Consider the following 24,040-nt stretch of genomic DNA (forward strand, 5'->3'; position numbering starts at 1 on the left):
TCTAAGGTAGGGTGACCATATGAAAAGGAGGACAGGGCTCCTGGATCTTTAACAGTTGTATAGAAAAGAGAATTTCAGCAGATGTCATTTGTATATATGGAGAACCTGGTGAAATTTCCTCTTCTTCACAACAGTTAAAGCTGCAGGAGCTATACCAGAGTGACCAGATTTAAAAGAGGGCAAGGCACCTGCAGCTTTAACTATTGTGATGAAGAGGAAATTTCACCAGGTTCTCCATATATACAAATGACACCTGCTGAAATTTCCTTTTCTATGCAACTGTTAAAGATACAGGAGCCCTGTCCTCCTTTTCATAGGGTCACCCTATCTCTTGTCCAGCCTTGAAAACAGCCCTGTGATGTGGGCCAGGGCTGTCCAGGTGGAGTAGGAGGTGGGGTGGGAGAGAATCGGGGCCATTCAGAGAGAGAGAGAATCGGGGAGGGCAAAGGAAGCAGACCTGCCCCACCACAGTGTATGGTGGGAGGAGAAGCCAGGAGCTACACACACACACACACACACACACACACACACACACACACACACACACTCCAGAGGCAAATATTTATTTTTCCCCTTTTGGGTTTCGTTGCTGCTGCAAACGGTTCCACTGGCCGAATTAATTTCCTGTGGCAACCTCTGCAACATTTGACACATGAAAAGAAGGGACGCTCATGGGTATGTCCGTGGGTGGGTGGAACACCCCTTATTCTAACTACACGGAGCAGTTCCTGAGCTCCCATCTCTGCTCGCCTTGCGCAATTCTGTAGGCCTGTGCTACAACATTGACCATAAGCAGGGGGTTGGACTCAATGGCCTTAGAGGCTCCTTCCAGCTCGACTATTCTGTGATTCTATGATAACAGTTTCCTTTGAAAAACAACTCACATGACTCACTCTGGCCTGTCACTGTGCAGGAGGGATTTTTTTCCTCCTTTCTTTTAATGCTTTTTTTTTTTTAATAACATGCAATAACAAACATCTAATTTAAAATCTTGTTATTGACAGTGGGTAGTACATTTAAAATTTCCCCCTTTACAAACAAAAATATAGGCAGGAATCCATTATATTTAGTCTCTTTTGTATAAATAGAGGAAAGGTTTTGATAACTATAGCTGCCTTTGACCTCAGAAGTGGCCCAAGGGAATCTGAGAGACGCTCCCCAGGAGGAGTTGGGTTGGAGTGACATGGAAAAGGAGGGCCAGGTAAGCAGGGGCTGGCAGTGGGTGTGGCTGCCGGTGGGCTCCGATCGCTCTGGGCTGTGGTGCTGGGCACGCTTGAGGTCTCTGGGCCCCACTTAGGCTGCCCTTCCAGCAACACCGCATCTCCTCTGGATCGACCCCAGCAGCAAACCTGCCAGGTTGCTGAGGCTCCTACTTGTTGGGTGTCCAAATCTCACCGAGCAGGAGCGTTGAGCTCCAGCTGCTGGCCGTGCCTCGTATGGCAGCCGTAGCAAGGAGAGCAGGGCCAGCCCGGCCTCACAAGCAGCCCAATTATTATTATTATTATTATTTATTTATATAGCACCATCAATGTACATGGTGCTGTACAGATATTATTATTTATTTATATAGCACCATCAATAGCCGTTGTATGGGGCCCCAATGAAGCCGCTGCTGCCGCCTCAGAGTTGCAGCCTCTCCACCATCACGAGGGCATCTAAGGGGCCGCCCCTCGGAGCACCTAGAGCAGCGTCCCCTTCCAGCACTCGGAAAACTCAGCCTCGGCCCCCTAGAATTGCAGGTGGAAGTTCAAGCGTGTTGCTGCGCCACGTCTGGACCAGGAGGCTGCGGGGAGCGTGGTTGTGGCTGCACCTCCTCTTCAGGCCAGGTTGCAGCTTGGACAAGGCCATGCTGCCCACAAGCCCTGACCCCATCGTGCAGGACCTCAGGCCTGGGGGCCAAATTCAGCCCTCGGGGTTTCCCAGATGGCTCTCCCCTTCCCCTGGACAGCCCCCCCCCTTTTTCCTGATGGTTTGGTGGCTTCCCAAAGTTGGTGCAGCGTCCCCTTTTTTCTGAAATGCCTCTCCTAAGAAGAGCTTCGAGCTAAAATAGTCCGGTGTTTGGGGTATTCTGGCTCCTCCCCTTTTTGCCTTCAGCCCCGCCCACCACTGGGATGGAGGGCCTGAGAGCGTCCCTGAAATTGAATTTGTGGCCCTCAGTCTGAAAGGGGTTCCCGCTGCTCCGCAACACGATGACATCGCTCTGGCCCAGGTGAGGCTGCTGCCCCACGGGGTGAATTCAAGGGAAACCGATATGGGGGAACCTTCGAAACCTGACAAATGCCTTTCTGAACTGTGCTAGAATTAGCTGGCAACTAGGTGTGAATTCAGGGGGCTCTTTGCCAAATGCGCTGCATTGCGCTACGAGGGACTGGGTGTGTGTGCGGATTTCATCCCTGTCATCTTGCACTAGATTTCTGGTGGGGATGCAGTGGTGGCTAAACCTCCCAACCACTGAGCCGGGCTGAGCCAAGTGGTTGCACGTAACCCATTGCACGCTGCCGCTTGGTAAATTGTACCCTGTATTTGTCTTCTGAAAGGAAAAGTCCCATAACTGTAGTTGTGCCTTCTAGACTCTGCGGAGGGTAAATTTGCTCATTGAAATGTCTTTCAAAATCGAAGGGGAAAGACAAAACCAAGACACAAAAGAAGGCAATGTTACATGCTCCTAGGCTAGGTGGGAAAGAACTTAGCGCAAAACGGATGACTTGAGAGGCCTCTTTGTGAGAAGGGAGGCCGGCTGCCCCACGCCCCGTGCAGCCCAGACCGTCATTCCCACGGACAAGAAGCCGCCTGGTGCCAAGTTCCATCTAGCTGGGTATTGTCTCCCACACGGTCTGGCAGCAGCGCTGCCATTTGAGACAGTTTGGAGAGGCCCTGGGGTCGAGCCTGGGACCTTCTGCTTGCGAACCATGTGCTTCACCACTGAGCCATGGGCCCTCCTCGAATTATGAACTAAGGATGTTAGACCAGCCCAGGAGTTTCTGAGAAACCCGGGCAATTTCAGCCATTGTCTCTACCATCTTTTGTTAACATTTGATGGGAAGTTTTTGGATTTCATGCATGAACAAACAGTGCCTATTTCCCCTCCCCCCCCCATTTAAATACCTCCCGCTCCGTGTTCAGACGTTTCTGTAATATAAAATAAAAACCTCTTGTGTCTTGGATCAGCTTTTCAGCCACCCGAAAGGGAGGCCCCTTTGATTACAGATGGATGACTCAGAAAATGCCACCCGGTGGGTTTAGTCTCCAGGCATTTCCTGGCACGAAATCCATGCTCTCATTCCCGGCATCACCTGTCTGTGGGAACTCGCTGTGCGCAGTGCTCTGGGTGAACTGGGGAAGGACTCGCTGTTTACGGCATGAGTTGGGAGGGGATCCCCAGGTGATGCTTCGTAGTTGCTCATGAGAGTCTCTGAGCTTTTTTAAAAAATATTTTTTTTTTAATAGAAGTGGATGTTAGAGGAATCTGAGTGGATCAAGGAAGGCGTGAAGAGATTTGGGGAAGGCAAACGGACAGCCATTTCACGGGCATATCCCTTTGAAGGACGGAGTCGCGGGATGATTAAGGACCACTGGAGGACCATGAAGAAGAACAAACAGGTGTGAACCTGTTGAAGAAAAAGACCCCAGCTCTGAACCAGAGTAACCTACTGTACTTGCTATGGTAAGTTGCTAACTAAACGTTGCAAAGTCGAGATGTCCAAGGGAAGGCCAGAACATTCTAAGATAACCAAAATCAAGTGAATGTTCTCCAGGGAACAGTGAGTACTGTAGATGCTTGCCAAGAAAATGTATTTCCATGTACTTTCTTTTCAGCTAGAAATTTCCTGTTAGAAGGTGCCTGCATATGCGGCTGCCTGAGAAGACAGTGTATAAATACCTAGCTACCTCCCTTGCGAGGTAGGCACATGCTTTGCAGCAATTAGCTCCAGTGCCTCTTTATTTTGCAGAATAAACGCTGTTTGACCCATACTTCTTCTCTTCTCCTCTCCTCGTGTGCTGAATTGGACTTGGTACACCAGGGAACGAGCTATTTTTGCTACAAACCCAGGGAGGGTCACAGAGCAATCTATGGGACACAGGCCTAGATCCCCCTCCCCTGCAAGGGGGGCACTTTTGGGGAGGGGCGACCTTAGCTCTTAGGCGGTCCCCAGTAGAGTAGGCGGTCCTCCGTTTGTAATCAAAGGGGCCTCCCTTTCGGGTGGCTGAAAAGCTGATCCAAAACAGAAGAGGTTTTTATTTATTTTATATTACAGAAACATCTGAACATGGAGCGGGAGGTATTTAAATGGGCTTGGGGGGGGGTAGGAATAGGCCCTGTTTGTTCATGCGTGAAATCCAAAAACTTCCCATCAAATGTTAACAAAAGATGGTAGAGATAATGGCTGAAATTGCCCGGGTTTTTCAGAAACTCTTGGGTTGGTCTAACAGTACTGGCAGGACAGGCAACAGATCACCCCCTCCTGTTTGGGAGAAGGGGCAATGGCATCAAGGCAGACGACCCCAACCTGACACCCATCTATGATGACATGCACACTATTTCTACAATTCTGGCTCTCCAAGCCAGTCTGGAGCAATGCTTCCTGCATGCCACACACTGTGGGCAAGTTGCTTTCACAATCAGAACTACAACTAGATGTGACTCTTAATCAGCTGAGGTCCTTGGGCAAGTCCAGCCTCTAAAACTGATCCGTGCCCTGTTCCTGCAGGCCCTTTGGAGCATAGGCAGAAGACATTTCCTGCCCCAATCCACAGCAGCAACGGGTCCCTGCACCCCTGAGCAGAAGGGGCAGGGCATCCAAGTGTCTGTTTGGGGCATCAGTATTCCACTCTTCTTTTGGGGAGCCGCTCCCCTCCCCTTTTATACCCATAGTTCCCCTGAGACGGAGGTCAAGGCGGAGAGAGCTGCCCGCCAAGGACTCCTGGTCAACTTCATGGCTGAGTTGGGATCTGAGCCTCAATTTCCTCACACCAAAAGGGCTGGGCTCAAAGCCCCCATTCATGGGTCTCAGCACCCCAGACGTTCTCTCTGCAGGTCCCTTCCCCAGAGTTTACCTCTGCTTTCTGCTGCTGGGCTTGTGCTGCTTCTGAACAAACCCAGAGGCTTTGGCAGTACTCTCTTACTCTGAGCAATGATGGCCTAGGGCTGCATCAAGCCAGGAACTAATCCAAGGCTGGGCCTGGCCCCTGTGAGTGAAGGAGAAGGAATTCTTTGCAAGCTGAACATTAACACTTGGATAATAGGCAGTGAAATCAGAAAACGGCAGAGATGAGGAGAGAAAGGGAGGTAAAAAGTGATGTATATAGGCCCAATACACAGGGATGACAATTACTCAAATATTGTAAGGTCATTCAAAAGGTCAAAGTAGCCGACTAACAAACTTTCATAGAATCATAGAATAGCAGACTTGGAAGGGGCCTACAAGGCCATTGAGTCCTGCTCAATGCAGGAATCCACCCCAAAGCATCCCTGACAGATGGTTGTCCAGCTGCCTCTTGAAGGCCTCTAGTGTGGGAGAGCCCACCACCTCCCTAGGGAACTGGTCCCATTGTCGTACTGCTCTAACAGTCAGGACGTTTTTCCTGATGTCCAGCCGGAATCTGGCTTCCTTTAACTTGAGCCTGTTATTCCGTGTCCTGCACTCTGGGATGATTGAGAAGAGATCCTGGCCCTCCTCTGTGACAACCTTTCAAGTATTTGAAGAGTGCTATCATGTCTCCCCTCAATCTTCATTTAACCTGAAGTAACTATGCCTCCTCCCCCAGCCCATATAAAGTACCCTTCCCCAACCTGGTACCCTCCAGATGTGTCAAACTACAATTCTCAGCCAATATGGATGACCGTATCACGGTCCAGCAAATCTGGAAGACATCCAGTTGGGTAAGTCAGATGCAAAGCAAGCCTCCTCCCTTCCCCCCATCACATCCCCACTTAAGTTTCTTGGGTAGCTTTGGCTTACTAGCAACATGTACTGGCAGCAGCTACAAGGGTTTTGCCAAAACCACGTCCGGGATCCCCATCCAAGCGGTGGCCTTTCTTCTGAAAAATCACCGCTGTGTTTCTCGCATCACAGCACTTTTCTCTCCCCCCACCACCCTTCTCTCTGGCCAGACACTTTTCTAGAATTTGTTATTGAGCAGAAAATAATTTAGAATTGCTTAACTGAGCTAATTTAGAAATCTGTTACTGAGCAGAAAAAGCCCGGGACTTCTTGTTGCAACGGCTGTGGGCTATTAAAAGCAGCTAAGAGTAGGGAGGGAAAATTCCAAGGCTGGCAGAAAGAGAGAGAAAAAAAAACAGGTGTTTCTTCTCATTTTGTCCAGTTTAACATAGTTTTTCCCCTCTAAAGTTTCAAACGCAAAATCCAAAATCCATTTACAAGTAGCAGGGAGCAAGCTGTAGTGAAAAGTCATCCCCTCACCCTTTAGATCAGCCTTCCAGAATGCCCCAGCCAAGCTGGCTGGGGCATTCTGGGAGTTGTAGTCCAACACATCTGGAGCGCCCCAGGTTGAGGAAGGCTGCTTTAGATGTCATATTTTGTACCCCAGAGAAATATGGGAAGTGGGGGTGGTGGGGGAGTTCCTATTTTGTCATACTGAAAGCAATGGAGTTCTCATTAATGAAGTTTTTGGCTTGCCTGGATTTCCAGTAATCTCACACCTGGGGTGGGACAAAATGATTGTCTGAATTCATCCTAGATAGCAAATGTCTCACCAATATTAGGAACGCTTTATGTTCACACAAGCGGAAAGATGACGTGCCACGTCTTTTGCTGGACTGTTATCAATTCAGAGTAAAGATACGAGAGACGTGTTTGAATGCTACACCATGTAAATGCTTCTTTAGCCCCAGCTCTCTCCCTCACACAGGAAACATGTGTGCAAGCGGCTTAGTACCAATGTGTGACCTTTCAGCTTTGCCTATTGGCCGGTATAGAAATAAATAAAATAGGATTTCCTATTTGCAATGTGAAGTGGTACACTCCAGTGGTACACTTCTGTATATCTCAGCTCTTACCATGCACAACTGCAGGATGAAGAACCTTCCTACCACCCCCACAAAAAAAAGAGACCCAAGAGTTTAACATAAAGGAAATAGTAAACCTCTGTAATTGTAAAACTAGAATGTTGACTACTTAAACCAAGTTCAACACCACATGTGAAAAGGAAACAACAAAGAAACCCACAGCCAAATATCATGACATGAAATTCAGGTTCTTTTATACAATATAATTCATGGCTGAACCTTTACTAGAATTAGTCACAGCAGTCTGTCTGAAACAGATTTTTAAAAATCATCCCAACGCAAAATACTGTTGTCTTACAAAAAAAAAAAAAACCAATATAAATAACTTGTTTTTTAAAAAAAAGGTAACAAAAACCCACAAAATGAATCAGTAGTCATTCTCATAGGGGGTGGGGGAAGACCCTCATTCCCAAAGCCTCCAGATATATAAAAAATCTTCAAGCTACAAGGAGGCAGAGGAGAGGGAGGGGCATTGAGGCCAGTTCTGCCAGGCCTGTAGTTAAAATTCCAGTCCTACATCTCAGGGAACTGGGAAAAAGTCATGTTGTGGTAGTGAGGTTGTGTGGAACCTGGTGGAGTTGAGGAATTCTCATTGTACGAACCTGCCTTGACAGCATCTCAAAGCATGTGAGATTATTTTAAAGCCTTTTTCCCTGCAGGAAAAAATGTAGTGTTTTGTGGAGTTTGTTTGCATCCATGAAGTGTTAGTGCCATTTTAAAAAAAAGCTTCCTGAAGTAAAGACAGCAGCGGCTGTCAGAAAAGTGTGTGGATGGGTGGAAGGCGAGTCAGCTAGCAAGCCTGGGCTGCCGACCCCCCCTTCCATGGGTCACCGTTTCACGTGAGAATTACCAGAAGATGAAAATGTCAGCAGAGTGGCTCAGATTTAAAACTGGTAGAGTTAAAAGTTGTTCCCAATGTTTAAGAAAATCCAACATAAAAAAGAAAGAACGAGTGGGATTGCTGTTGGTTACAACGGTGCTAAGTCAGGAGTGCTGGCAAAAGACTGGGCCCTGGGGCCATTAGGAAGAGGCACGGGCATTTCTTTGTTAGGCCCTGAAGACTGGTGTTTTCGGAGGTTCAAAAAGGAAAACGTTGAGGAAGCCGCTGGCGTCAGGGCGAATTCACTGTGGCGCGGAGCAGAGCGGCACTGATGCTGAAGCACACACCTTCTGCAGGCAAAGCAGGAGGAAACAGCACTCAGAGTAGTTGAGGCTAGCTGGAAGCAAAGGTACCTGATGTGTTTGGAAGAAGTGAAATACCGTTCAGCTTGAGAGGAGAAGCAGCCGCAACGGAAAGCCAGAACAGGAAAGTGTCGTGTATTTGCCGGCCAACAGCGCTGGGGAGGGAGGGGCGCGTCCTGGGCCCTTTTGCAAATCTTTGCCCCTGCAGGTCTTTTCCCATCTGCCCAAACAAGCCTTCCAAAATGCACCCGTCTGCACCCAATTTATGCGAGGGAGAGACGAGAAGTGAAAACCACAGGGTATATATTTTTAAAAAAACTGGCTCTCAGAGAAGCAACTGACAGAAACGCTGTGAGAAGTCCCCTAAATGCTGACAGAAGCGGCAGGTAGGAAATCCTAGTTTTATGGAGGGGGGGGGGGATTTGGGGAGTGCGAGGTGCACCTGCAGTGTTAAATGCAGACTATTTGAGCGCTAGAAGGAGCTTGAGAGAGATGCTTCCTCTCCCCACCCTGCCTAACAATAGTAACATGGTGAAGGGGATGTGTAATCTACACTTGTAAGAATCTAAAACCAGGTAGGAAGGAAGGTTTCCCAAACCCTTGTAGAAAAGCAACCCCCCCCCCACCAAACTTTGCATGCAGGGAAAGCCCAGGCTGTACAGCATGCAAGGGGGGGAGTTCTGGCAAGAGGAACAGCAGGGACCTCCGGGGACGGCGCTCTGCTCTCTCCCGACAAAGGCAGCTGAGGCCACTCAAAAGGCGGGGACACCCCCCCCCCATCCCTCCCACTGTCAGGCAATCCCCCAATGCCTCCTTGGCTCCCAGCAAACCCTCCCTCCGAAGTGCTGAGAGGAGGCCAAGAATGCCACCACCACCACCACTCCGTTCCATTTTGCTACCCCTAAGGCTAAAATCCTCCCTGCCTGGGGGCTGGCCGCTTCACCAGCTCAGACTGGCTGCCATTCTAAAGATTAGGAGTGAAGAAATGGTAATACCCCCCCTCCTCCTCTCCTCTCCCACCAAACTGGCAGCCTCCTCCTCCTGTGCTTCCTCTTCGCAAAGCGACAGCGTCTCCCCGCCGGACACATTCTGAAGACCACAGTAATTAATGCCTAGGAGGACTCATCCATGCACTCCCCTCCCTTTTGCCTTCTCCCCCAAGCACAAGGCGAGAGTCCTCTTCTGAGACAGCACAAAACCCATAGCAATGCCTGTTCTTGGAAAGAGAACTCCCCCCGCCTCAAAAAAAGGGTAGTCCACAAATCCAGCCACTGTTCAGGGTGAAGAGAGCCACAAGCCACGGCCCTGCAATATGGGTGGGGAGCAAGCACAAAGCGCAAGAGCAAGCAGAGGCACAACGGCCACTATTTAGAGCAGCAAGGAGTCTAACCGCCACAGTGCCAAGCGGGGTAGGGGGGAGAGGTGGCCGGGGGGGGGGGGGGGAGCAGGCAAAAGGTGTCACAGGGGACAAGCACAGCTGTGTTCTGGTCAGACATATCCTTAAGGGATGCAGTGGGCTGATAAAGAGCAACCTGGCTCTATCTGGGGCTAGGCAGAAATCAAGCAAGAACTCAAGGGCTCGTGGTCAAAATCATCCTTTTCAGTCAGAATCACCAATGGTTGCAGTTCCTACCAAAGCAGGAGAAGATCTAGTGGGGCAGGAGTTTGCATGGCCTGGAAATGGGCCCCTTCTCATGGCATCCCCAGGCACACTGTGTGGGGAGTTCGGGGGGGGGCTCGCTGCCAGGCAGCCCCCCCCTCTTCACCCCCAAAACATTAAAAAAAAAATCAGTTCCTTTGAGGCAGTAGGGAACACCCTTTTGCAACACGGGATGCTGGTTGAACGCACCAACCTGCAGCTTCACAGAACTGTCCAGCTTTTCGGTCCCTGTGGAAAAGGGCAGCTTAAAAAAGAGACGGAAGCCTGGCTGGCCAGGAAGCCGCCCTCTCCATTTGGACAGAGAACCCAGAACTACAAGTGGCAGTTAAGGACAAAGAGGAATTTACACAAAGAAGGAAGGTTCGACACAGCTGAGGACCTTTCCTGCTTGAGATTCCCCTCCCGGCCCCCCACCCTCAAGAAATCATCTCGTTTCTTTCGTTCCCCTCCAGTACCAGGAGAAGCAGTGGGGAGGGTGCTCTCCCGAGTTTACGGCCTGAAACCTGTTCAGTCCTGGGGAGAGGATTCCCCAGGAAAGGGGCACCTAAGATCAGGGCTGTGCTGCCCCCCCCCCATCTGCAGCAACCGACGTGCTCAGAAACGTCTTAACCCCAGTGTGCGTGTTTGTGCAGGGGGCTTCCGCTCTCTCCTCCCAGGTATCCTTGGCCAATGAGCCCCACCTCCTCTGTCCTTACTAGCAGGGAGGAAGATATCCTGCTGGGAGAGAAGAACAAAACCGCCTCCGAAGCCCCAGACTGGGGATGAACTGGGTTTTTCCTGGCCCTCAACCATCAAACACCACTGTCCTAGGTCCATGAGATAAACGACTAAAAAGCAATCAGAAATGTTGCAGTCTTTAAAAATAAACCCACAGCCTAAACTCCACTGCAACTCAGTAGTACAGAACGGCGGTACGGAGCACGTCCCTGCCAGAGATGGGGAAACGGCGACAGGCCAGCCGGCCCAATGCCAGTTATGGGTCCTGAGGGTCCAGTGTCATCAGTAGGCAGAGCGGAGCCTGAGAGGAAAGGCAGCCCCTCAGCCGGGGCCAGGTATGACGACGGGTCTCCCTCGCTGAGCGCTTTGTGCCCACGTCGTCTGGAGGCAATGAGAGAACCGTCTCAGGGACCTGGTCTGCGAGGCATCACAGAGCCCTCATCATCGCTGGCAGGCTTCCATCTGCCTTTTGAGGGGGTGGGGGGTGGACTGGCCAGGGACGATGGAGGCTTCCCCTCGCTCTCGCTCTCTCTCTTTGGTAAGATGTCCGGTTGCTTTTGCCCCTTTTCATCTCATCCGGTTCTGTCGCATCAGGGGAACGATGCAGGAAGGGGGGCCAGCTTTCCCTAAGAAGGGGTGCTTCAAGAGTTCGTTAGCGGTGGCTCTCTGTGTTGGATCTCTGACCAGCAAGCGGTCAAGAAATCCCTTCAAGGAAGGAGAAACCTGGGGAGAAGGAGAGAGCGAGAGAGCAAAGCAGGATGAGTCACGGCTGAAGGAGAGAAGACACTGGTGCAAACAGTCCGAGAAGAACCTTCCATCCTGGAATTCCCTCTGAGAAGCACAATTTCTTGCAGCTGCAAAGCACCTCAGGGGGAAGGAGGAAAGGGATGACAAAGTGTGCTATTCCTGTGTGTGTGCGGGCGGGCGCGCATGTGCGGGCGACACAGGACCCCCCATACAGTGCTGATCCAAAAGGCAAAACCAGTCCGGAGAATCCCTTTGTTCTGGGGATGTCTTTCCCGGCATCTCCATCCATCCTATCTACTCCCTTACTCAGGGTGGTTCCCCTCCCATGCAAAGCCTACACAGGCTTGAACTCCCTATCCTGGGAGCGAGATACCAGCTGCTGCTTCAAGTACCCCCTGGCCAGCCAAAGTGGAATCTCTCTGATGGAGGCAGGGACATGGGCCTAATCTCACTAGCACAGCCCAACTCCAGCACTGTGGAGATGCCAGGGAGGGTTGGCTGAAGCCCGCAGGGATGCTCCTCCCTGCTGCCTCATTACCACCAATGATTTACAACCTGAAGCGGCTCTGGCTGAAGAGGCTGCCCCAGGTAACAGCCCAGGTCCTCTACACTCTCACTGAGGAGGCCAAGAGCAACCGTCAAGCCCGCCGACAGGTAACTAGGTGCCAGTGGAGAAACCCACTCCAGAGCTCAATGAAGGATCTCTCTCTCTCTTTTATTTATTTATTTATTACATTTTTATACCGCCCAACAGCCGAAGCTCTCTGGGCGGTATAAATACATCTCTCACACACACACACACTTTTCTACCATCTGTGGGGTGAGTATCAGCCACGATATTTTCTTTAATACTGAGGGAGCTCACATTATAATTCTATTTTCTACTTTCAGTAAAAGCTCATCTTCTTTTTCCTAACTGTACTCTTTCAGTTAAAAGAATAGATCTTAAATCCCATCTCTGTTCTCATTGGGAAGGGTTGTAGGGCTCTAACTTGGACTTTGAATCATAAAAACCAGAACCCACGCAACGAGTTCTTGGAATCAAATGTATTAGCCCTACACTTAATAAGGCTGGACTGGACTGAATTATGGAGTGGTTCCACTTGAAGGAAAGGAAAGGAAAGGAACCTCTCGTGCAAGCACTGAGTCATTGCTGACTCTTGGAGGGACGCCAGCTTTCGCTGACGTTTTCTTGGCAGGCCTTATAGCGGGGTGGTTTGCCGTTGCCTTCCCCGGCCGTGATTACCTTTCCCCCAGCTAACTGGGTACTCATTTTACCAACCTCGGGAGGATGGAAGGCTGAGTCGACCCGAGCCGGCTGCCTGAAACCAGCTTCCGCTGGGATCGAACTCAGGCCGTGGGGAGAGTTTCAGCTGCAGAAACTGCTGCTTTACGACAAAAAGCAAGATGATGACCTGGTTCTCATGTAACGACAAATCGTGGGTTAAATGATTAACCCATGATTTGCCAGACAAATCAACCCAGAGTTCTTGGGTGAACTCTGGATTGTTCAACCCCTAAGCTACCCAGAGTGCCCACATTCAAACATCACGAAAGCAGCCTCTAATCAGGGCAATCGTAGGTTATGAAACGAAAGAGGAATTGAGGAATGTTCCAAAGCGCAGTCGCTCGCTCCTGCCATTATGAGCTAACCGGGTCAATGTCTATTATCATCTGGTGCCATTACTGCATATAGCCACAGGCTTTTCCAACCTCTCAATCCATGCGTTACATAATCTATCAAGCATTAGAGTATACATAATATTCATAAAATCAGTCACCCATGTTAAATACATAAATTTGGTTGCATCCAAAAACACATTTATGCTCCTGTAGAGGAATGACTGTGTATCTCTCTTCAAGATATACTCTGTGGGGAAGAAGATGCGAGGGAGACTGGAGCAGGCAGGGACCACTGGAGCCTGCTTCAGTTGGACACCCTGCCCCCCCCCCCCCAGGGCTAACATCTTCATCCGGTGGGGAAGAAGAAGGAGCTGTTGGTTTGCCCCTCCATTGGGAGATGAGAGGACGGAGCAGGGCCTTCCCACCAGCCTAAACAGTCTCCTTAATTTCTTTTTATTTTCTCCCTCTTCCCTCCCCAACCCCTTTTCCTTGTGTGTCATGTCTTTTTTTAGAATGTAAGCCTGAGGGTAGGGACTGTCTTCTTTATTGATAAATTGTAAGCCGCTCCAAGAGCCTTTTGGCTGAGGTGCGGGATAAAAATACTCTTAAAATAAAATAAAATAAAATAAAATAAAATAAAATAAAATAAAATAAAATAAATAAATAAAAAAAAGATATACAGATGGCATTACTTGAAATCTAACTTCCATGAAGTTCCTGCATAACTGCTGGAAGGTCAGCGTTTTAAAGTAATGTGCCCTGACTTGATCTTTCTTAAGCTTATCATTACACCTTAAAAAAAAGCATGTTAAAAATAGCCATACCATCTTTGAGCATCATAACCATGCACACCAAAACATTTAACCCAGAGCACAACGGTTAGAATTCGCTAGTTTATTCTGACATTTCTGTGCCCCTGCATCCCCAGGCTCCTTCCTGCCCTCTCTGCAGTGCCCCAGTTGTTGTCATTTATTCATTCAGTCGCTTCCGACTCTTCGTGACTTCATGGACCAGCCCACGCCAGAGCTTTCGGTCGACCGTCGCCACCCCCAGCTCCCCCAAGGTCGAGTCCGTCACCTCCAGAATATCATCCCTCCATCTTGCCCTTGGTCGGCTCCTCTTCCTTTTGCCTTCCGCTTTCCCTAGCATCAGCCTCTTCTCCAGGGTGTCCTGTCTTCTCATTATGTGGGCAAAGTACTTCAGTTTTGCCTTTAATACCATTCCCTCAAGTGAAAATGCAGAGCAGAAGGAGCACAGAGCTGAATATCACCTCTGCCTCTGCACTGGGTGCCAGTAAAGCCTCTGAGTTCAGAGGATTATGAACATCAGGATAGGATTGCACCTTAAGATTTCATCCTAGGTCAGTGGCGATACCACGTTTGTTTCAAAGTTCAAGCCACTGAGTGTTCTTATAAGACACACACACCCCTCTTACCCTGCTTGACGCTGAAGAGGAGAATCAACCTGGGTTCTTGTTTACATCATTACTTGGGGGCCCAACATCCAATGCCCATCACAAATCTGATCTTCCCAAAGTGGAAAAGTCAAGCAGGGAAAAGCATTGAATACCTTGTGCACATTTTTGAGTTTGGGGGGCAAGTTGTCCCGGATCATCTTCATTGCCTTTAGAGGAGGCTCATTGAAATACGGGGGTTCCCCATCAACCATTTCTATCACCATCACACCAAGGGACCAGATGTCCACCTGAAACAAAAGGACGGGGAAATTAAGGAAAAACGCTGCCAAATGACAGCAAGAGCAGCAGAAGGACCCCCTGGCCTGGCCATGTCCCCTTGGGTGGAACTGCTCTGTAAAGCCGGAGGCAAGACCGTGTTAACAATTCTGCCTGGCAGAAGCAAAGTTGCCAGCTAGAGCAAATGAGAGTCTCATCAAACCTTTTGCAAACCGCCCAGAGAGCTTCGGCTATGGGGCAGTATGTAAATGCAATAAATAAATAAACTTGCCCGGTCCCCAAGGCCAGCCCAGACGGGGAGGTCTTGCAACGCTGCCGAACAATGACGAGGTCTGCATTTTGGCAAATCTCTCGTGGAAGTTTTTTGTTTCCAAACTGGGTGGCGGTGGAAAGGGGGCAGCCACCGAGAAGGCCGCTCCTTGCACCAGAGTTCAAACAGTTCTTCAAGATTTCGGCCGAGGCTTTCCCCAGTCCTGGTACCCAAAATCATTTGGGAGAAGTCAGGGACAAGGGTCTAGGATCACTTCCTTGAAAACACACAGAAACACGTACACCACAAAACCATGCTCAGCCACTCAAGCTCTGTTTTCTTCTCCGCATCAGAGCCCAGAATCTCCCTTAAATGCGAAGTAAGCAGGCTGAGCGGTCCTTCTCTGGGCCCTGTAAGGAGCCCAACGCTGCCCTATGGTCAAAACTCTTCCCCATCCAGAAGGAATGCTCTCTTCCTCGTATCAAAGCCCTGCATTTCTTTCCGCCCTTCCTCCCGGTTGGCCTCTTACCTCTGGCCCATAGGGCAATCGGGAGATGAGCTCTGGTGCCATCCAATAAGGGGTCCCCACCAGGGACTTGCGCCGTGGCACCTCCTTGTTCACTTGCGCACAGAATCCGAAGTCAGAGAGCTTGACCTGCAAGGAAACCCAAGCGAAGGGGACATTGATGGCGTTGCAGATTCTGCAGGAGATTGTTCCGGGGGTGGGGGGTTGCTTTGGAAAGCATCCTCCCAGCCCTGCCTCCACGAAACAGCTCCACCGCAAATATGTTTTGTAAAAAAGCTACGAGAGGGAGACGAAAAGGCACGAATGTATGAGGTTGATTTAATAAATGAACCACAGCCATGCCACAGGTCCATCTAGACCACTTCAGCCTGCTCTGGTGTCGTAGGTGGGCAGTTCTCCACAGATTCAGGCACATGAGGGTCTCCCCCGTCCCCGCTACCTGAAATCCACATGAACTGGAGGCGCCAAGGACACAGCCTGGGATTTTTGGCCTGCAACATTCATGCTCTGCCACTGAGCGATTCCACCCCACGCACCGACACCGAGGCACAGAGCTTCTTTCAGCCTGAGGGCCAAATGCCATCTTTTGGGAGCCACGTTCCAGCGGTGGGCTGGACCAAAGGCAAACGGGCGGGGGCCAAGAGAGTCAAAGCTCTTATTGCCAGTAACGAAGCCTCTAGAGCGGCGTTCCAACCTTTTAGAATGAGCAGAAGGCTGCATCCTTGCTTAATCCTGCAATTAGTCCAACCCAAGCTACTCTTTTTGTTTCGCATGCCAGACACCTCCAGTCCAGAGATACATTGAACCAAACCTATGAAACGCAAACGGGTTAAAGGTTCGTGAATGTTTTCACAACAGGGTGAGAGCCGACAAAAATGTATCTATGTCCCGTGCCTGTGTGTAGAAGCCCAGGACTTGGGCTAAATATATAGGCAGACAATGTAAGCCATTCCAAGATGTTCAGTCTTTTAATCTCTGTAAACCGCCCAGAGAGCTTCGGCTATGGGGTGGTATATAAATGATCCCTGCATTGAGCAGGGGGTTGGACTCGATGGCCTTTTAGGCCCCTTCCAACTCTACTATTCTATGATTCCATGAAACGTAAATCTTCATCATCATCATAATCCGTTAGTCACATCAGTCACCGGCATCACATCAAAGAACTACACAGAAAACCTTCAGAAACTGGGCCTACCAAAATACATCCACACCAACGTCCAGAAAGCAGTCATAATTAAAACATGCTCAATTGTCAGGAAATTCCTGAATTTGTAAAAGACAGCATGACTTGGCAAAGCCCGCCCGTCATGTTCGTCTAGAAAAAACGCCATGAGCGAGAAAGAGATGCTGATGCTGATAGAGCTGGGCCTTCCAAGGAGGGGAGGCACCGAAGGATCCAGAAACAACTGCCCTCTCAGGAGCCTGGAGATGGCTTGTGAAGTCCTCCTGGGAAGAGATGGGACTGGGCCACCACTGGCAAGACACCTCCAGGTGGTGCTGCAGGCCCTGGCAGCTTCAGCCAAAGGGGACCATACACACCAGCCTTCCCCAACCAGGTGCCCTCTAGATGTGTTGGGACTATAACTGCATCTGGAGGGCACCAGGATGGGGAAGGAGGCCACAGGCGGTGCATTCTATTCTTTTATTTACTTATTTCTACTCCTCACAAGACAGCTTACAATAAATTCCAAGCACTCTTCAAATGCTTGAAAGGTTGTCCCACAGAGGAGGGCCAGGATCTCTTCTCGATCATCCCAGAGTGCAGGACACGGAATAACGGGCTCCAGTGACAGGAAGCCAGATTCCGGCTGGACATCAGGAAAAACTTCCTGACGGTTAGAGCAGTACGACAATGGAACCCATGACCGAGGGCTGTCCCACACTAGAGGCCTTCAAGAGGCAGCTGGACAGCCATCTGTCAGGGATGCTTTAAGGTGGATTCCTGCACCGAGCAGGGGGTTGGACTCAATGGCCTTAGAGGCCCCTTCCAACTCTACGATTCTATGATTCTATGAAATGTGTTAACACAGAAACAACTGGACATATGATAAGCAGAGCATCCCTTTCCATCATAATTACCAATCTGATTGACCTTCATGGTAGGCCAGAGAGCAGGGCTCAGGAAGGTCATGTGGGTGTAGGCAGCCTTTTAAATGCCCTGTTCCAAAACTAGTACAGGCTCACTTTAAACTCAGGTTTAAATGCAAAACTGGTGAGGTATAATCCAAGCCACCTAGCCTCTACAAGCATTCCAGCATTTCACTTTTGCACCGGCTGATACTTCCAGCCTGTCTTTAAAGGCAGCCCCAGATAGAGAGCATTATGTTAAGGGAGTGCATGGCTCTTCCCCCAGCCGACATATCAGTGGGCCTGTTAGGAAACCAAGGACTTTGCAAGCTCAGAATCAGGGTCACCTGCCACTCACCCGGCCGTCGTGTGTGAGCAAAATGGAGTCGCTCTTGATATCTCGGTGGATGACGCCCTGGGCATGGAGGACGGAGAGCGCCTTGAGGACGGACAGGCAGACAGCCGCAATCTGCTCTTCGTTCATCCTGGAATTAGAGTAAGGAACACAGCACCTGTCACACACTCACCTCTCTTCATAAGAATCTAGGAGTAGCCCCAAGTGGATCCAGGTGGCCCAACACCCTGTTTCCAACAGTCCCCTAGCCATAAGCCTCTGGAAGCCAACGAGCTGGGCTCTCTTCCGTTGTTCCCCCCAGCATGAGGCATTCAGTGGCTTCTGAACACAAGGGTTCCATTTAGCAACCACGGCTAATGGGACCCCCCTTCCCACCCTCTCCAAGAATTTGCTTAACTCCCTTTTTAAAGCCATCACAGGCACTGGTCATCGCCACATCTGTGGAAGAGAACTCCACAAACGGAGTTATGTGTTGGGTGAAGGACAGTCTTTGGTCTGTCCTGAGTCTACTGCCCCATCAGTTTTGCTGGGTGACCCTGAGTTCTATTTATTATGATAAGGGCAGAAAAACTTCTACCACTTTTGCTTTTAAGCAGGAGGCAACGGAGTGGAAATAAAAACTTGGGATCCTCCCCACCCCACAAGACATCCCAACTGCTTACCAAACCCTTGACTGGATCACAAGGTAGAAAAGCTAAGTAATCTTCCCCACCCAAATTATTTTGTACTACTGGTTTTCTGGGCTCCCCACCCTCAGGAAATCCTGCATCCACAAACCTTTCCAGTAACGTAACTAGGGAGCCCCGGCTGAGCAGTTAGGCCTACGGACTTAGTCATTCTAGGAGAAGCCAGTCCCAGGAGGACCATCTTTTGAAGCTCTGCTCCAAGCTAAACAATGGAGAAACGTCCAGTTGTGTCCCAAGTTGGCCATGCTGGACTGACTTTGAAGTGAAGAAGAAGCCTCCTGCTGCAAGGGCAAGCCACAGTGGGGCACTTCAAAATAAAAACCTCCCCCACCGTTTCCAAAATGCTCCTTTTCCCTGAAGGCCTTAATTTCAACACAAACACGCCCTTGACTCCTTTTAGCTGGCCACAGAGTGCAGTGTACACAATGGGAAAGTTCACACACACACGTGCCAGCTGCCATTATACATGCAAGCCCTGGTTGGGAGTTAACTGTCACCCGGGTTTGGATGAGACAAGCCTGGCCGGGGCTTGCATATTTATAATGGAGGACAGCACACGCCATGGAGTCCTGAAGGTTAATTAAGCAATGGTTGGCTGGTGTGTCGTCTAACCCAGCAGTTAAGAGGACTCAAGGAAATCAGCATGGAAAGGCCTGGCGCAATTCTTAACTAGTGCCACAGCTGAGCCACAGCGGGGAAAACTCAAAAGTTCCTCCACCCCTTCGTACCTCGTGTGCGTGACAATGTCGGTCAAAGCGCCTCCCTCAAGGAACTCCATGACAACCCAGAGTTCATCTCCCACCAGGTAGCTGTTGTACATCTCCACCACGTTCTCATGTTGATAGTCCCTCATGATCACGACCTAGAAAGGGAAAAACAGGACAGTGGCAGTGGAGAGGGAGAAAGTTGCTGGATATCCTGTTCCAGAAGGAAGAGGGACCCAGGGCCAAAAAGCAGAAGCTCCGAACACACCAGAATTTCTAACCCTAAAAGCAATCTGGAAAGGGTCAGTTCACCCTAGATCAGCCTTCCTCAACCTGGGGCGCTCCAGATGTGTTGGACTGCATCTCCCAGAATGCCCCAGCCAGCCGAGCTGGCTGGGGCATTATGGGAGTTGTAGTCCAACACATCTGGAGCGCCCCAGGTTGAGGAAGGCTGCCCTAGACGCGGAAGTCCTTGATGTAAGCTGGAACACAAACAGCTCAGGAGCGCTACTGTTCCCCTCCATTCCCCATTTTTCCCAAGACGATGAGTGCAGCGGAGGCGGGGTGTCATTTTGCTTCAAGCCCCATTATTAGATGGGACTTGAAGCACACACAAGTCAGCTGGAAACTTTCAAGTCAGAGCCACAATGGAACTTGCATGTAATTGTTGCGCGTATTACTTGTTTAGCTTTCTCGCCAAAGACCTTTGTGACAGCTCCCTCTGAAATGATCATGGGGGATTTTCTTCTAGTGCACATCCAACACCCAGGGGTTATTCTGTCAGGCAAACCCAGTTAGCATGGGTTATGCGAGGGTTAAACAACCCTTGCATAAAACAGACCAAGGGCTGTTTAACCCTCCCATAATCCACACTTGCCTGGTTCGCACAACACAACAACCTGTGAGCGAGAGTTGCCTATTCAAAATGGCAGTTGCACATGCCGCAGTCTCACTGCGGGTTAAGTAATAACACACGGTGGCTTGTCGCGTTGTGTGCGAATAGCCCCAATGTCTACATGTTGAATTTTCACGTCCTAAAATATTTCGAAGTATTCCATAAAAAATAAAAAAAAATCTAAGGAAGGCTTTAAACGTGTTTGAACATTTAAGCATTAAGTGCACATTAGCTAATTTCCCACCTTATCAAATATTTCAACCGAAATACTTGTAGCTATTCGGGAAAAACTTTTGATATATTTATACAGCACATAAAAATTAACATGGTGTACTTGTTTAAGTTGGCTCACTAAATATGCCACACGTATTATATCCGAGCCTAGTCCCAGGGCACAGATTCTGCCTGGGCTCACCGGTGCTTAGGCTGCTGACCCCTTTCCTCTTTTGCACCCTGGACACTGGCAAAGAAACCCATTCACCATAAGCCTCCCAGGCGCGCTGCATCAAAGGACACTGATCCTGCCAAAGCTGCCTGGAATCCCACCGCCACCGCCACCACCCTTTCGGGAAGAGGAAGGGAAACTCCACCACCGAGACATAGGTGTGCGCATGCAGGTGGGCGGAAGTCCCGGAGCGGGCCCACTATCCCCTCCCACCTCATTGAAGAGCAGCTCCCGCCTCTGCTGCTTGCGCAGGTCCATCTTCTTGACGGCCACCAGCTTCCCGGTGCTCTTGACAGTGGCGATGCAGACGATGCCCGTGGAGCCTTCGCCAATCTTGATGAAGTTGTCCAGGTAGGTCCTGGGGTCGCCCGGGTCAACCACCATCTGCAAAGCGGCTCGGAATTGTTCGTGGGAGACCCGCTGCGGCTCGCGCTGTGGGGAGCGAGGCTGCTGCGGGGCTGGTGGAGGTGGGACGGGAGGTTGTGGCGGTGGCTGTGGTGGAGGGGGCTGCTGGGAGAACAGAGGCTGAGGGGCAGCCTGTGGGGCGTGCGTCAAGTGGGGGTCTGAAGCATGTTGGGAGAGTCCTGGATGGGGCGGCTCGGGGTTCCTGGGTCTTGCTGGGCCTGGATGGGGCCCCCTGGAGGAACTGCTGTTTCCACTTATAGGGCCATTGGATGCTGTTTCTTGGGGTTTCCCAGGTCTATGCTCTGCCTAGAAACAGGAGGGGGGAAAACTTCATGTTAAGGAATGAAAGGGGAAGGTAGGCACGGCAGCAGTGCGGATCCCTCAGCATCTTGCATACTTAAAAAGGGAACATGCAGAACAGAAACACCCCAGGCACCAGGGCACCTGTGAGCTTTTCCCAGCCCTGAATCCTGGATACCAGATACTCGTGATATCAGTGATTCAGACAGCTTGGGATTTGAGTTGGTGTTTTTTTAAAGTCCTGGTAATGTGTGAAACATGAATTTCACCTGTGGTCAAGATTTGTACGCTAATTCCTTCCATCTCACCCCACCTCCAAGAATTCACAGATCTCACCAGAAGTAATATCTGTGTTATCAATCTGCATGTTACCTTTTTGTGGATATACAGAGATTTGTGTCATGCAAACCCAGCCAGAAAGGGTTATTTGAAGGTCAAACAACCCTCGCATGACCACTGCCTGTTCTAGGGTTATATGTGAGAGTTGTTTAACCCTCGAATAACTTCCCTGGCTGGGTTCACCCGATACGACAAGTCACAGCGACCCTGAAATGGGGGTTTCATAGTCATAATGGTGGACAGCACATGCCATGGCCCCTCGAAGGTTAATTAACCCACGATGGGCTGTTGTGTTGTCTGAACTGGCCCACTGTTCTGCTTTGGTCAACAGTCTTTCTAACCTATAAAAAGGTAAGAGCAGCCTGCGGGATCAGACCAAAGGCCATCAAGTGCACCACCCATTTTTCTACAGCATTCAAGCACATACCTCTGGAGAGTCCACATATATGGATGGTTTCCTTTTCACTGGAGATGCCAGGGATTGAACCTGGTCCCTCCCATGTATAAAGCATGTGCTCTGCTACTGAGTTTTGACCCCTCCCATCTGCCATACTTAGAAGAAACAAAAGCAGCAGCAACAGGGGCTGAATCCGGCCTTAGCAGCTCATCCTCTCTCCAGCTGCCTGTAGGAGAGTTTTGCCTAGAACAAACACACCCAACTCCACGCTTCTGACAGAAAGAGAAAAAGGGAAGCAGCCTATGTTCCTGTAGGATTAGCACAAAGGACAACGACCAAGGTGGAGATGTTAGTGGTTAGTTGGACGCAAAGATAATTTGGCGGTTCTGTTCTTGGAGGAGGAGGACGAGGAGGAGGAGGAGGAAGAAGAAGAAGAAGAAGAAGAAAGGTGGCAGAGGAGCAAAGGTGCAAGAAATGAACCCAGAAAGAGACATCAGATATCCAGCAGTTGTTCAGTAGATTCCCCATGTGATGGAGGCCTGGAGCATCCACAACATAATAAGGTGTTGCACTGCTGTAGGGTTTCTACAGAGAGACAGAAAGAAGAGTCGCTGTACAGGAGAAGACAGGACAGAGTGCTGGGCAGGATTGTTAAGCGCGCACACAGGGAGAGACAAGCAGAGAGCAGATCTCCTTCAGAAGTTGGTCCACACAGGAGTGGCTCAGGTTAGTGGAAGCAAGGACTGCGAGAGCACAGGAGAGGAGAGGCAAGGCAGGGTGCCCCAACACACACGCTGCAGGAGTATGGTGGGTGGCAAAGCGACAGCGTGCTGCTCCAAGGAGAAATGTGGCAGGGCCAGCGTGGGACAGAGGCAACGCAGCCATGGTTCAGGGGAGAGGAGAAGAGCACAGAAGCAGCCATGGTGGATGCTGCAGTCTGCAGTCATCACCGCACAGAAGACACTGGCTTTGTGGTTCCAAAAGAGCTCATGGCCCAGCACACAATTAACCACCCAGAATACGCAGAGAAGGATAGGGAAGTCCTTACTTAAGCGGGTAACAAAAACAGCTTCTTCGATGGCTGGTGAGCTCACGTGCCCAGAGAACGGCACCTCCAGGGGATGGGATCCTGGCTGTCCAGGCCTAGGGCAACCCAAGCTAGAAGGTGAGGTGGGAATCGTTACCTGAGCACCCCGGACAGGATCCGTGTCCGCTCGTGGATATGTGTTAAAAGGGCGTCCAGTCTGCTGTGCTGTTTTCATGACCCCCTCAGAGACGGGGATATTGGGGGTCCGTATATTTGGCCCAGAGAGGGGCCGCTTTTCCCGGGGTGACTGTGGGCTGGTCTCCCCGGTGTAAGTAGATTTGGGTCTTTTGTCAGGGCCATCGGCACGCTCCCTCCTGACCACACGGTCAGAGGGCTCCCTCTCAGCAGGAGGCTCCCTCCTCCCATCCCGCTCCTGTGCTCTGTGCCTGTGGTCCGAGAAGGGCTTGTGGTACTCGGGAGGCGGCGGCCGATGGTGGGTGGAAGGCGGCTGAGATTTGCTGCTGGCTTCCTGGCCCCGAGGGTGTTGCATGGCAGTCCTGTTGTCCCGGCTCTTCTCCCTGCTCTGATCCAGTTCATTCTTGGATCCGTGGCGGTTCCTCTCCTTGTGGTCTTTGCTCCTGCTGCTCCCAGTGTCCTCCTCAGCGGGGTGGTGGTGGTGGTGGTGGTGGTGGTGGTGGCGGGGCCTAGCCAGGGCCTCGCTCAAGCCGTTCTCCTGGTACAGCTGGTCATGTCGGGGTGGGAAAGGAGGACTGTCCCTGCGCAGGGAGTTGGAGCGCGACACCGACATGTTCTCAAACTCATCTAGCAGCCAGGCCAGGGAACCATCCTTGGCAGCTTTGTTCCCCCGCACGATGGTCTTTGTGCACGGGGTACAGAAAATGGAAGAGGGGGGAAAAGACATACAAACACAAAAGAAAATAAGGTAAGCAACATAAAAAACAAAACAAAAAATTTAGGAGGCTGATGGAAGCTTG

At 50.4% G+C, this 24,040-nt stretch overlaps 1 protein-coding gene across 6 annotated transcripts in view; it reads right to left on the bottom strand.

Annotated features, from left to right (window-relative positions):
• Positions 1–10,707: 10,707 nt before the first annotated feature.
• PAK4 (p21 (RAC1) activated kinase 4) overlaps positions 10,708–24,040 on the bottom strand; it is a 61,184-nt gene continuing 47,851 nt past the window's right edge. For 5 of the 6 annotated variants that reach the window (XM_063140838.1, XM_063140839.1, XM_063140837.1 and 2 more), the window contains exons 3-9: positions 23,203–23,922; positions 20,791–21,288; positions 19,262–19,395; positions 17,851–17,977; positions 15,429–15,554; positions 14,526–14,660; positions 10,708–11,309 (exon numbers count right to left, since the gene is read on the bottom strand). In XM_063140838.1, coding sequence (XP_062996908.1) covers positions 11,154–11,309; positions 14,526–14,660; positions 15,429–15,554; positions 17,851–17,977; positions 19,262–19,395; positions 20,791–21,288; positions 23,203–23,922 — 1,896 coding nt within the window. In that variant the 3' untranslated portion in view covers positions 10,708–11,153. The remainder of the gene's footprint in view (positions 11,310–14,525; positions 14,661–15,428; positions 15,555–17,850; positions 17,978–19,261; positions 19,396–20,790; positions 21,289–23,202; positions 23,923–24,040) is intronic. The other variant, XM_063140841.1, reaches the window with a different exon arrangement.

The sequence above is a fragment of the Elgaria multicarinata genome, chromosome 13 (genome assembly GCF_023053635.1).
Source record: "Elgaria multicarinata webbii isolate HBS135686 ecotype San Diego chromosome 13, rElgMul1.1.pri, whole genome shotgun sequence".
In the NCBI taxonomy this organism is placed as follows: domain Eukaryota; kingdom Metazoa; phylum Chordata; class Lepidosauria; order Squamata; family Anguidae; genus Elgaria; species Elgaria multicarinata.